Below are 14,655 nucleotides of genomic sequence, written 5' to 3'. Positions count from 1 at the left end.
CCGTTCGTGTTACCTGTACCATCACTGGTAAGTGCCATGAGAGTCCTTTGCACAACCACATCATTCCAGCTCTCCAACGGCATGGATGTGTGTGAATGGGATCATTTTTATGCAAGATAGCACATGCTGTTCCTCGATTTCAACATGTTGCAGAAAACGGTGGACAGCATATTAAACATGTTTGGCGCAAGTCACACAGTAATTAATAAACCGATTTGATTTTGATTGATGCTTTTTATGCGGTTTTTGGCCTCGGGACAATTAAAAAATCAATCTTTGCCATCCAATGTGATATGACCTTACCGTAGTGGATTGGCTTATGTAACTAACAGTATCACACCAGTACACCCATGCACACTTAGTAGTACAGTTTGTTTATTGTCAAACATACAGCTTGTGCATTGTTGTATGATTCATTTGTCATTTGTAGTCGACCATTATTAAATTATGATGCTTACAGCGCCATCTATTGTTACATTTTGTAACTATTTATTTTTCTTCTGCCATACGTTTTCCCCTTTCTCCGATAATATTCCGTTGCATTTTGACGTCACCCTGACTAGTGGTGTTATTTATATAGCAGTTTGAAAGTTTAACTTTAATTATAATCACCCTGTATTTAATCTTTGCATGCTCCTTCATGGTTAATCTGGTATGTTCATTCCTCTAAAGCCACAGTTGGAAACTGGAGGTAAGGTTCATGGCTATTTTTTGTCTTACTACATTCCAAATAATTTTGATTGTAACAGAACAGTATACAAGATGTATCACAATAGCTGTGACTAGTTTTCTGGAATAGTAGAGGGCATGAAGTGAAACGTTTTGCTTAATAGAGCACTGTCCAATAATGCATTGTTTTGTGCTTGCACTGGGGTGTAATAAAAGAGCTGGAAGTACTTCATTGTAAAACGATTGTGAAATTTAGAGCATGACCTTAGCAAGGTGTGCTACTGTTTTCTTTCTATGAAATTATTATAATTAAATACAATGAAAATTGCACATATGTTATTTAAATTTGTAGATAGCACAACCTACTCTAATTCTGACTGAAAATGTGTGTGGAAACCGGAAATGTGAATGGAAAGAAATGTTCTTGGAACAAAAAAAATACCTACTGGAGACAAAAAATTTAACTTTCAGTATCAGTTCTGTAATTAGGAAGCCTGTCTTTCCTCACTTTCGTAGAAAAACAATGATACATATTTTAAAGCCCAAAACTTAAGTAGACAAATTTCACAGACAATATTAACTTCATTAGTTCTCATTTCTGCGGTCAGAAAAACAGCTAAAGCAAAAGCGTGTAAAATCGGAGTAATGGGTACGGAAAATGAATCATTAGCAGACATTGTATTACTGATAAGTAATGTTTATGTTATTGTCCTCCACCACATCAGAAAATCAGGAAGTTGAATGTTCACATGTTCTGCAATACAGGATAACATTGCATCCAACAAGCAACTGAAGTTAGTACTGTTGATGGTGACTTCGCGATCCAAGCATGTATACTACTGCATTGTCTGATTCAACCTATTGCACCACAAATGACAATTAATTCATTCAGATTTCACCAGCAGTATCTCGTGCAGCATATAATACCATAGTATAAATCAGTAGATAAGCACATAAGATGAGTAAGTTCCTCTTTAAAAGACAGGCAGAAAAGTGGAGAACCAGCTGCTTCAGCTATCATTCTGCCTTCTTCACCAAAAATTTTGGCATGTGAACATATTCCCACTCTTTTAACATGCAATATCCCAAATACTTTTGCCGAGTCTCTCTTCGTAGTGAAGCTTTCATACTCAGTATCCCACTGTCACTGTCACCATCTGTCTCTGTCTCATTTTTCTCCCATTGATTTACAGTATATCACAGCGCCACTGTCTCCTCTCACTTACCCGGTCTCCTTTTGTCTTTCTTTGCTACAGCCACTGTATCCTCATCACCTCAGCAACTTAAAAATTCTGGTATATCCAAATTATTTTTCCCCTATACCTACGTGTTTGAAATTTCAGTCCAAAATGTGCCCTTTCCCATACCTACGTGTTAAAGTTCACCAGTCTGGGAGGGTCCAGACCCTCATCCCCAGAGCAAGTGTATGGTGTTCTGTCATCTCTTGTTTTTGTGCATACTGTCTTCTCTCTCTTTTCCTCCCACTGTTTCTCTTTTCAGGCATGTGCCACTCTCTCTCACTGACCATCAATATCTCCTCTTAATTTTTTAAAAAAAAGAAAAAAAAAGAAAGAAAGAAATTAGTGCCACTTGACTGTTAATTGTTCATTTGTTTTACATAGTCATGCTTTCAGCTTTGTAGCCAATCTCAAGTTCATGGTGAAATTTTAAAATGCATCTGACCTTGCCCTTAGTAGTCATTTCTGATCTTATAAGATGAGTTGTTGTATTGCAGGATACGAGTACATATCAAAGATTCATATGGCTGACAATGTGCACAATGGAAAACTACAACTGGTCTATAAGACAAGAAATACATTGTTTCAGTGATGTCATGTCGCAGGCAGGTCAGACATATTGTAACCTTTAAACATGGACTTGAGAATGGCTATAAAGCTGAAATCATTATTATATAAAATAAATACATGATTAACAATTAAATGATAGGATTTTGTTTCAAAACAATCTAGATGACTGTGGTCCCCCACAAAGATAAGATCATTAATATCTCCTTTCTTCTCAATGGCACTTTGCCTCTCCTACCATCACTGTTTCATCTCTCTTTCTCTTCTAATGGTTCTGTCTCCTCTATCTCCCACCAGCACTGTCTCTCTGCTATTCTCTTTCAGCTTAAAAAAGCAGAAATATGTTAGCATGTCAAAATTTTTGGTGAGAAAGGAGGAATGAGGATAAGGCAGCTGATTCCCCAATTTTCTGTTAGTCTTTTCAAGAGGGACTTACTCTCCTTCTTGCTTCTGCTCCAGAGTAGGGCACCCTGCTGGTTCTTTTTTTTTTTTTTTTTTTTTTCCTGCTACAGCAGGGTGTGAAAACTATATAAAATGATTGCTATAAATTAGTAAAGTTTTGACAGTTTATTTATACGCTGTGATTCATTTATATAAATGACAAATAAGTAAGCATAATATCATGTTAAGACACAGCCGTTTGTTTTACGTTTTTCCCAATGCTTTTCTCATCGACTGCAACTCATTGAAAATGTCTGGTTTATAATTTATATCATAAAAGAGTAAAAATGTCATTTGAGATATTTTACCCAATTTTTGGCTGTCATTTTCTTTTCAGGTATATTAAGAACCTTTTTAGCCTTTATTATTATTATTTCTCTCCCCTCTGGTCAAAAATAGAAAGTGACGCGGACCTTGATCAAGCGTGACTTCCTTTTAACTGTACGGTATATGTTATATTGCATTTAGGAACTTTCAGGTAATTGAACATGTATCAATAATTACGGATTTCTGTAGATGTATATATAAGTTTGGATGTAGCTGTATTGCATTGATGTACTGGTGGATATTGTGTGGTATGACTCCTGTAGTTGATAGTGTAATTGGTATAATGTCAACTTTATCCTGATGCCACATGTCCTTGACTTCCTCAGCCAGTTGGATGTATTTTTCAATTTTTTCTCCTGTTTTCTTTTGTATATTTATTATATTGGGTATGGATATTTCGATTAGTTGTGTTAATTTCTTCTTTTTATTGGTGAGTATGATGTCAGGTTTGTTATGTGGTGGTGTTTTATCTGTTATAATGGTTCTGTTCCAGTATAATTTGTATTCATCATTCTCCAGTACATTTTGTGGTGCATACTTGTATGTGGGAATGTGTTGTTTTATAAGTTTATGTTGTATGGCAAGTTGTTGATGTATTATTTTTGCTACATTGTCATGTCTTCTGAGGTATTCTGTATTTGCTAGTATTGTACATCCGCTTGTGATGTGATCTACTGTTTCTATTTGTTGTTTGCAAAGTCTGCATTTATCTGTTGTGGCATTGGGATCTTTAATAATATGCTTGCTGTAATATCTAGTGTTTATTGTTTGATCCTGTATTAGATCATGAATCCTTCCGTCTCACTGTATATATTGCCTTTTCTTAGCCATGTGTTGGATGCGTCTTGATCGATGTGTGGCTGTGTTAGATGATACGGGTGCTTGCCATGTAGTGTTTTCTTTTTCCAATTTACTTTCTTCGTATCTGTTGATGTTATGTGATCTAAAGGGTTGTAGAGGTGGTTATGAAATTGTAGTGGTGTAGCCGATGTATTTATATGAGTGATTGCTTTGTGTATTTTGCTAGTTTCTGCTCATTCTATAAAGAATTTTCTTAAATTGTCTACCTGTCCATAATGTAGGGTTTTTATATTGATAAATCCCCTTCCTTTCTGCTTAATGTGAATCTTTCTGTTGCTGAATGTATGTGATGTATTCTATATTTGTGGCATTGTGATCATGTAAGTGTATTGAGTGCTTCTAGGTCTGTGTTACTCCATTTCACTACTCCAAATGAGTAGGTCAATATTGGTATAGCATAAGTATTTATAGCTTTTGTCTTGTTTCTTGCTGTCAGTTCTGTTTTCAGTATTTTTGTTGGCCTTTGTCAATATTTTTCTTTTAGTTCTTCTTTAATATTTGTTTTATCTATTCCTATTTTTTTGTCTGTATCCTAGATATTTATAGGCATCTGTTTTTTCCATTGCTTCTATGCAGTCACTGTGGTTATCCAATATGTAATAATCTTGTTTAGCGTGTTTTCCCTTGACTGTGCTATTTTTCTTACATTTGTCTGTTCCAAAAGCCATATTTATATCATTGCTGAATACTTCTGTTATCTTTAGTAATTGGTTGAGTTGTTGATTTGTTGCTGCCAGTAGTTTTAGATCATCCATGTATAGCAAATGTGTGATTTTGTGTGGGTATGTTCCAGTAATATTGTATCCATAATTTGTATTATTTAGCATGTTGGATAGTGGGTTCAGAGCAAGGCAGAACCAGAAAGGACTTAATGAATCTCCTTGGTATACTCCACGCTTAATCTGTATTGGCTGTGATGTGATATTATTTGAATTTGTTTGGATATTAAGTGTGGTTTTCCAATTTTTCATTACTATGTTTAGGAACTGTATCAATTTAGGATCTACTTTGTATATTTCGGCAACGGCCTTGCCGCAGTGGCTACACCGGTTCCCGTGAGATCACCGAAGTTAAGCGCTGTCGGGCGTGGCCGGCGCTTGGATGGGTCACCATCCCGCCGCCATGTGCTGTTGCCATTTTTCGGGGTGCACTCAGCCTCGTGATGCCAATTGAGGAGCTACTCGACCGATTAGTAGCGGCTTCGGTCAAAGAATACCGTCCTAACGGTCGGGAGTGCGGTGTGCTGACCACACGCCCCTCCTTATCCGCATCCTCCTCGGAAGATGACACGGCGGCCGGACGGTCCCGGAAGGGCCACTTGTGGCCTAAAGACGGAGCTTTTTTTTTTTTTTTTTTTTTTTTTTTTTTTGTATATTTCCAATATTTGTAGTAACCATGAGTGGGGTACACTATCAAAAGCTTTTTGGTAATCAATGTATGTGTAGTGTAGCGACCTTTGTTTAGTTTTAGCTTGATATGTCACCTCTGCAGCTATTATCAGTTGCTCTTTACATCCTCGTGCTCCTTTGCAACAGCCTTTTTGTTCTTCATTTATAATTTTGTTCTGTGTTGTATGTGTCATTAATTTCTGTTTAATGACTGAAGTTAATATTTTGCATATTGTTGGTAGGCATGTTATGGGGCGATATTTAGCTGGGTTTGCTGTGTCTGCTTGATCTTTAGGTTTCAGATAAGTTATTCCTTGTGTAAGTGTATCAGGGAATGTGTATGGGTCTGCAATGTAACTGTTAAATAATTTATATCTAAAAACAAAGATGATGTGACTTACCGAACGAAAGCGCTGGCAGGTCGATAGACACACAAACAAACACAAACACACACACAAAATTCAAGCTTTCGCAACAAACTGTTGCCTCATCAGGAAAGAGGGAAGGAGAGGGAAAGACGGAAGGATGTGGGTTTTAAGGGAGAGGGTAAGGAGTCATTCCAATCCTGGGAGCGGAAAGACTTACCTTAGGGAGAAAAAAGGACGGGTATACACTCGCACACACACACATATCCATCCACACATATACTGTATATGTGTGGATGGATATGTGTGTGTGTGTGTGTGTGTGTGCGCGAGTGTATACCCGTCCTTTTTTCCCCCTAAGGTAAGTCTTTCCGCTCCCGGGATTGGAATGACTCCTTACCCTCTCCCTTAAAACCCACATCCTGTCGTCTTTCCCTCTCCTTCCCTCTTTCCTGATGAGGCAACAGTTTGTTGTGAAAGCTTGAATTTTGTGTGTGTGTTTGTTTGTGTGTCTATCGACCTGCCAGCGCTTTCGTTCGGTAAGTCACATCATCTTTGTTTTTAGATATGTTTTTCCCACGTGGAATGTTTCCCTCTATTATATTGTTAAATAATTTAGTTAGATGTGAATGTGTTGAGGTGAACTTCTTTAGCCAGAAATTTGCTATTTTATCTTTTCCAGGGGCTTTCCAATTGTCAGTAGAATTAATTGCTTGGGTGACTTCATGTTGCAAAATTATCACTTCAGGCATTTGTGGTATCATCTTGTATGTGTCTGTTTCACTTGTATCCACCGTGCATGCCTGTTATGTTGTACCGGGTTTGACCATATGTTGCTCCAGAAGTGTTCCATGTCTGTTATGTTTGGTGGATTGTCTATTTTAATGTGTGTGTTATCTATTGTCCGGTAAAATTTCTTTTGGTTTGTGTTGAATGTTTGGTTTTGTTTCCTTCTATTTTCACTTTTTTTGTATCTTCTAAGTCGTTTGGCCAATGCCTGTAATTTCTGCTTCTTTTCATCTAATTGCTCTATCGCTTCTTGTTGTGAGACTTTACCTAATCTTTTTCATTTTTTGTCTGATATTTCATTTCTTATAAATTGTGTTAGCTGTCCGATGTCTTTTCTCAGTTTTTCTATTCTGATCTGTAGCCTGTGTTGCCATGCTAGTTTTGTGGGTTTCTTCTGTGTGTTGGTTGGTTCTGATCTCTGCCTAGTGTGTATATTTAGTGTAGTGAGTGCTCCTATATAAACCAGTAGTTGTAACTCTTCCATAGTGGTGTTTTCATTTATTTTGTTGTGTATGATTGTGTTGATAGTTTTTATTGTTGTTTCGACTTGTGGGTTATTTGGTGGTCTATGCAAGAATGGTCTAATGTCTGTATTTGTGTCTTTGTATTCTATATATGTCAGCTGAAATTTTTCTTCTATATCTAACATGTGTGTCACTTCGTGTTCTGTTTGTGCTTGTTCTGGTGGCTGTCTTAAGATTTCGTTTTCCTCTGATTGTTTAATTGATGTGTGTTGTTCTTTGTTTGTTTGCTCTGGGATGTTTTGAGTCCATTACTGTATTTTCTTCTTCTGATTGCACATTATTTTGTTCCAGTATTTGTTGTACTTGTTGTTTGATGTTTTCTAATTCTGACTGGGGTATCCTGTTATTTTTGATTATTACACGGATCTGATCAGCTAGTCGTTGTTCTGTTAAAAATTTTAATTCTGGGTATCTGGTAATAAATGTTGTGTATACTTGTGATCTGTATCCAGTTGTGTTGGTTCCTAGGTTTGTTGCTTGGTAATAACAGAACATGAGGTGTCGGTTAACTTCATCTGACCGTCTCATTGTTTTCCTTCTAGGGTGGTTGCAGGACACATATCCTGCAAAACACCTCTATTTGAATTTAAATCATTTTCCAGTTGGCTAGCAGTGTCGTTACCATTGTGGGCAGGCATAGGGTTCAAGCGTCGTCCCCGGCCATGACGGCGCTTTTCCGAGGCTTCTTTAGTTCTGTCCTGAACCAACTAATCACACTAAAAGGGGGGTTAGCCCTATTAGTGGTTTGTTCTTTTCGTCGCCTTTTACGACTGGCAGAACATACCGGAGGCCTATTCTTTTCCCGGGCCTCCACGGGGTTTATTATTATTATTATTATTATTATTATTATTACTGCGGTACCTCTTTGGGCATATTAAGTTTCGACCCTTCGTGCAAATATTATCTTAAGAACATATGGTAACATTTTCGACGACCTCCCATGAAAAGAAACTGCAGGAGTGGCCATCCCGACAATTTGTACTTGCGTACCCAACAAATCATGGTTTTTGGGGTTTTCTCAGGATTAGGACATGAACAAATTGTGCTTTTATAAACCACATTAAGTCCACTAGAGTAAACTTAATGCAAAGGAACCAACCAGTTTTCTCTGTTTGCCTGGGCTGGAGGAAGTGTAATATGTAAATTTTGACCCTGCACTATAGATAGGTGCAGTATGCCAGTTCTTCCGATAGGTACAGAAATGGTCACTAGGCCGAGGGCTATCCAAAACAGTTGACCACTTATTTCTGTGATCAATATAACCCAAGATATGACTCCCCTGAAGAATCACATTTTTGCATGCAGCTTTTTGTTACATATGGTAACTGCACCCAGTCATACAAGGACCGATTGCATTTGTAAAGATATGTTTGGTATTTAATAAGAAATTACTTTTATTCTGTATTCTATCTCCATGAATTTTTTTATGTCAACCCTTCTTTAAAATAACAATAAAATTGGGTTGCTATGTATTTAGATGGAGCCCAATCATACATCCTGCTCAGGGACCAGTCCTGACTCAGAATATGCCTTCAAGATTCTGAAACGGATGGATTCCAAAGATATTGGACATCAAGGACATATTAGAGTACAAGATAATGCCCACCCTTCAAGTATGGAGAGCAAGTTCTGAAATAGCTGTTAGGTCCTCCCACCTAATACAACCACTCCCTAAACTTTGGAACTTGCATTCTAATATATCCTTAAATCCTTCAGCTTTCCTAGACTTGAGTTACATTACATACAATTTTTTAAATTATTGTATTTTTAGTTATTTACTGACTAGATTATTACTCTTTTTATCCCTCCCTTCCTCTTGGACACCCCCCCCCCCCTTCCCCGTCGTCTTTTCCATTTCCCTGCTAATTCTAAAGTGCACAATTCATTTCACTTATTGTCTCTTTTCCTCTCAACACATCTTTACTTCTCATTTGGTTGATAATGTCTTACCTGTTGTGAGGATGGGTGAAGAAAAAGATGAAGGGGCGTATTGTTTCCATACTCTAATTTTTATTATTGTAATGTTTTTTGAGGCTATGTCGTCTTAAAGTAACACTGTAGTACAGAGAATATAAACACCCCCACCATTTGCTGGTGCTCATAATATTAAACACACTTCCTTTTTTATTTTCCAGCGTCATGGCGATAACTTTAATACTGCCCAACGCAAGGCTTTCGAATTAGTGAATGAAATTAAGGGATCAGTGTATGTTTCACCATATGATCACCCAGATATATGGTAATTACTACAATTTGCAATATTTCTTTGTGTTTAAAGTATGTACATGATAATAGTAACTAAAGTTAAATGCTTGTTATGAATATTAACATGTAGCACAACTAGGAAAATTGTCACTGTAGATCTAGATAGAATACAAGAGCTGTACTTCCATGAAAAGTAGTTATGTTGCAGATATGAAGGAGATACTCAGATTTTATACACTTTTCTCCTGTAGACTGTGCCTCATTGTTTTCTCATAGTTCTTGGGATTGCTTTAGTCAGTCTGACAAGCTAAGATGTTTGCATATGCATTTATTGTGCGCATTTCATTGTTCACAAATTAACGTAAGAAACTAGGAGTTACATGTATTTCCTTGCCATTAATTAGTTCACAAATCACTTTCCAAATTGTGCTACAGAATGACTCTGTTTATTGGCTACCTATGGATGATTCATTTGTGTACATGGAAAGATAATGACTGTTCATAGATTCAGAAAAAAATTAACATATAGTCTCTGCAGAGCACTTTCATTAAAAATTTGAGGTGGAGTAGTAGTTCTCAAAAACATAGTTGTCAAGAAAACCAATTCAATATTAGTTCCAAAATTTATTTTATATTTCAATTACTCATTGCAGAAATCACATCAGTCCAGAATTTTTCAAAACACATTTCATGGCGTTAATGGACTTGCCGCCATGTATTAAGAAATTGTGCTAGTCGAATGCTTTGTCTTGAAGTCCATAGAAAACTAGGAAAATTGTCACTGTAGATCTAGATAGAATACAAGAGCTGTACTTCCATGAAAAGTAGTTATGTTGCAGATATGAAGGAGATACTCAGATTTTATACACTTTTCTCCTGTAGACTGTGCCTCATTGTTTTCTCATAGTTCTTGGGATTGCTTTAGTCAGTCTGACAAGCTAAGATGTTTGCATATGCATTTATTGTGCGCATTTCATTGTTCACAAATTAACGTAAGAAACTAGGAGTTACATGTATTTCCTTGCCATTAATTAGTTCACAAATCACTTTCCAAATTGTGCTACAGAATGACTCTGTTTATTGGCTACCTATGGATGATTCATTTGTGTACATGGAAAGATAATGACTGTTCATAGATTCAGAAAAAAATTAACATATAGTCTCTGCAGAGCACTTTCATTAAAAATTTGAGGTGGAGTAGTAGTTCTCAAAAACATAGTTGTCAAGAAAACCAATTCAATATTAGTTCCAAAATTTATTTTATATTTCAATTACTCATTGCAGAAATCACATCAGTCCAGAATTTTTCAAAACACATTTCATGGCGTTAATGGACTTGCCGCCATGTATTAAGAAATTGTGCTAGTCGAATGCTTTGTCTTGAAGTCCATAGAAAACTTCAGTGACTGCAGAAACAATATAGGTCAGTGATACGTGTGGCTTCTGCTACAGAAAGTAGTACAGAAGATTTGACTGGTTTTAACAAAGGATGTGTATATACTATTGCCAGCTTTCAAAGACTGATCTTTAGTCAAGAATTTATTGTTTGTAGAAATATCTCATAAGTTCCAGTGAGAGTACTGGTTGTAAGTACACCAAAGAGGAGGGAAAAAACAGTGAATAACATAGATTAATGTTATTGGATCATGAAAGATAAATGGCTGAGAATATGAAAATGGGAGAGGTGATAGTATTCCAAAGAAGTCTCAACTATTTGCACTGCATTAAGTGCATGGCCATGGTCATGGTCAGCATTATTAATTTGTTTGAAATCAAAGATAACCAAGATATTTTCCTGCAACAGCTCACTGAAAAGCATGATATAAATTTTAAGCTCAGCCATAATAATTTCCAAGACATAAAGTAATTTGATGCTAGACTAATGAAGAAGTGCAGTTAATGTACCTTTTCTTGTATTTGGAACAGCATGTGTGCTTCTCATATGAAGTGTGACCACCAATGAAAGAAGACTTCCATGCAGGGTCTGTCAGTACACAGAAGCCTGTGTAGATATGTTTACATCAATTTAAAGAGAAGCAAAATAACCTTTTTGGTTATAAGCAACTTACTGTTTTTTAATTAATAAAAATAAATTTATATAAATACTTCACTACATTCAGAATCCCCCATTATCTGAAAAAAATGTTCTCAAAATTTAGAGTAGTCCTGAATAAATAGTGAAAACTTTGATCAGCAGTTTAGTCGGATGTGAGTTAATGGGTGCCTGAAATGTGAGGAGCTCTTCTTATCAAGTGTGGAGACATTGCACTGTACACTCTATGAGAAAAGTAGCTGAATGAGTACCAAAATTCGCAAAAGAAGTTTAAAGAAATTTTGGCAGAAAATGAAGCATGTGACTGAATTATGCTTATAACATAATTACAGTCTCATATTTGACTTAACGTAGAATCTTCTGTTACCAAAAATTCTCATTCAACATACGTACTACACGTCATTTATAGGTCAATCGCTTCACTATTAACAACTGAAAGACCAAAAAATCTGAACTCTTTTGTTTATCCTGAAGATGGGGCAAAGAAAAGAGCCGTTGAAGTTCGTTACCTGTTGTTGAAATACTTGAGGGAACCTCTATCGACTACAGTGAAAAATCTGTACCTTTTTCACGGCTGTTGTACTGGGCAAAATTGCAACCACACAATTATTCAATATTGTCGTGCACTGATTGGTTGTGGACTTCGTACAATGAGTCAAGAAATGTGACTGCATGTATGTTCCAGAAGAGAATTATGCCAAAATCATTCATTCATCTGCTGAGTTTCAAGTAACAAAATTTGAGTCCCCCACACATTTTTGGATTTTGATATTTGGTACAAAGACTATTTATTGCAAGAAAGTCCTTTAGGCAATGAATCTCTTGGGAAGACCATTGTTGCGTAACAGAAAGTTAGATTTTTACCTAGTAAATACATTTGAAAGTGATGTTTTTACAAACTGACTAAAAACTGTAAAAGTAATACTTCTGTAAAAGAAGGGTGGAAAATGTGAAATTTCTAATTGTCCACCAGTTTAAGTTTTGTCAGACTTCAGCAAAATAATGGAAAAATGTGTCTTAAACAGCCTTCTTAAATGAAGAAGCCTGCTAAGTGACTTGCAACATGGATTCGGAGCTGGAAAGTCAACCCAGTCAGCAATTTTTGTCTCTCTTAAATGAAAAACTAACAGCAGTGGATGATACACAACATGTATTTGGAATATTTCTTGATCTTAGTAAATCCTTTGATGTTATTGAGCAGGACATTCTCTTGAATAAGCTAAGTAATTGTGGAATTAGAGGCCAATCTGAAAGGTGAATCAGTCATTCCGCAATAATTGTCACAGGTTACAGAAATAAAACACAAAGGCAGTGAAACAAAAACAGTTTCTAGTTTTCACAGCAATGAGCAAAAAATCAAATATGGAGTCCCCTAAGTGTCAGTTGTGGGACCTGTCCTGTTTCTGCTCTATGTAAGTGACTTGGCTAGTAAAGTAAATGAAGGAACCACAGTACTCTTTGCAGATGACTTAATATTCTACTGAAATCACACAGTGAGGAAAATCTGTAGAAAACTGGAACTCAGTTATGCATAGTATAGTACGGTAGTTCAGGACCAACAAGCTCACCATTGATACTGAAAAAACTGCGACAGTTAACTTTCATACCACACAAAACCTCCACCATGAAAATATTGTTTTCACTATCGAAGGAATAATTGTGTCAAATGTGAGTTACACAGAAATTTTAGGCATACATATGTAGAAGGATTTGAAGTGGGAGATGCACCTTAACAATCTAAATAAAAAAACTGGGTCATTTGCCTATGTGTTAGGATTCTCACTCAAAATACAAGCTGTATCATGGCATTACACAGTCACTACTGATGTATGGAGTAACTATATGGGGAAACTCCACTGTATAAAATAAGATTTTGCAATGTAGAAAAAGATTGTCAGGATGGAAGCTCAATGCAGGGATTCCTGTATACCCCTTTTAAAAAGTCTGAAAATACTGCCTCTGCCTTATATGAAATACTAATTTTTATAAAAGGGAACATCTTAAAAAAGGAAAGTCTACAAATGTAACTATGATTGACACACATAGGGAACTAGGCAAAAGCTTAACCTACATCTAAACACAGTAAGTACAAATATATGCAAAAGAGGAGTGTACTACACTGGAGTTATGTTATAATATAACTCATGCATTCTTATTTAAAGTATATACTGACATTAAATGCATCTGAGGTAAAGTTCAAACAGTTCTTGCTTGAACACTGCTTCTACTCTGTCTCTGAATTTCTGGAGTATCATAATAAGTAACACAGTTTATCAATTTATATTATCATTTCCATTAATAGTACTGATCACATAGTCTCACTTAACAACTACCGTAACTGTAAATTAATCGTGTTACCCCTGGCTTGCCCTCTGTTATATTTACAATCAATTTAGTACATCAGTTTATATTGTTATGAAATTTGATTGTGTTAATCATATAGTCTCAGTGACTACTATAATCATAAATTAATTATGTTACCCCTGACTTGTTCTACAACATATGTACAAAGGTGCCACAAAAATGATTTCCTGGTCCAAATAACCAAACACAGAATCTCAGTATGATTCAAAACACAAGGGACTTTTAACTGTCAACGAGGGGAAAGACCAGTGGATGCATTTGAAGAGAGTGGCATACAATGATGGGGAGGGGAAATGAATTGGGAGGAAGTGATAGACAGAGGGGGGGGGGGGGAGCAGGAACTGTTGGGTGGAAGGAAGTTGCGGGAACAGTAGGTTACCACAGGTTGAGATGAGGATGGTTTCAGGAGCAGACAATATGTTGCAAGAAAATATCTACACAGGTCAGAAATCTGGTGGTGGAGGGGAGGATCCAGAGGCCTGGTTTGTGAAGTAGCCATTGAAATCAGGCATGTTATGTTCAGCTCCAAATTGTGCCACAGGGTATTCCATTTTGCTCTTGGCCTCCTGGGGACAACATACCTGCAGTGAGAACAACTTCCTTTCCCAGTATGCTGAAGGCCTCACGAGACCTTCGCAGACTGATACCATCCCCCTGACCTAGTCCACAAACAGATTTCCAGTACCATAATGTCCCCCCCACCCCACCCCACCCCCACCCCTCCCACTAGTCTTTCCACCACTGCCAAGAATAGGCTATAAAGGAGTACCCTGTACTGGATCAGCTGGATCACTTCCTTCATTAGGCTTTTGATTATGTATCATTATGGCCTGAAATGAGGGATACCTTCCTCCCCACTCCTTC

At 36.8% G+C, this 14,655-nt stretch overlaps 1 protein-coding gene across 2 annotated transcripts in view; it reads left to right on the top strand.

Moving 5' to 3' along the window:
• The window catches only part of LOC126259699 (L-serine dehydratase/L-threonine deaminase-like), a 124,170-nt gene that overhangs the window by 41,958 nt on the left and 67,557 nt on the right, over positions 1-14,655 (top strand). For both annotated transcript variants that reach the window (XM_049956669.1, XM_049956670.1), the window contains exon 4: positions 9,305-9,408. In XM_049956669.1, coding sequence (XP_049812626.1) covers positions 9,305-9,408 — 104 coding nt within the window. The remainder of the gene's footprint in view (positions 1-9,304; positions 9,409-14,655) is intronic.

Source organism: Schistocerca nitens, chromosome 5 (assembly GCF_023898315.1).
Source record: "Schistocerca nitens isolate TAMUIC-IGC-003100 chromosome 5, iqSchNite1.1, whole genome shotgun sequence".
NCBI lineage: Eukaryota > Metazoa > Arthropoda > Insecta > Orthoptera > Acrididae > Schistocerca > Schistocerca nitens.
Note: the sequence above shows the minus strand (reverse complement) of the source record. Positions and strands in the feature narration are given on the sequence as shown.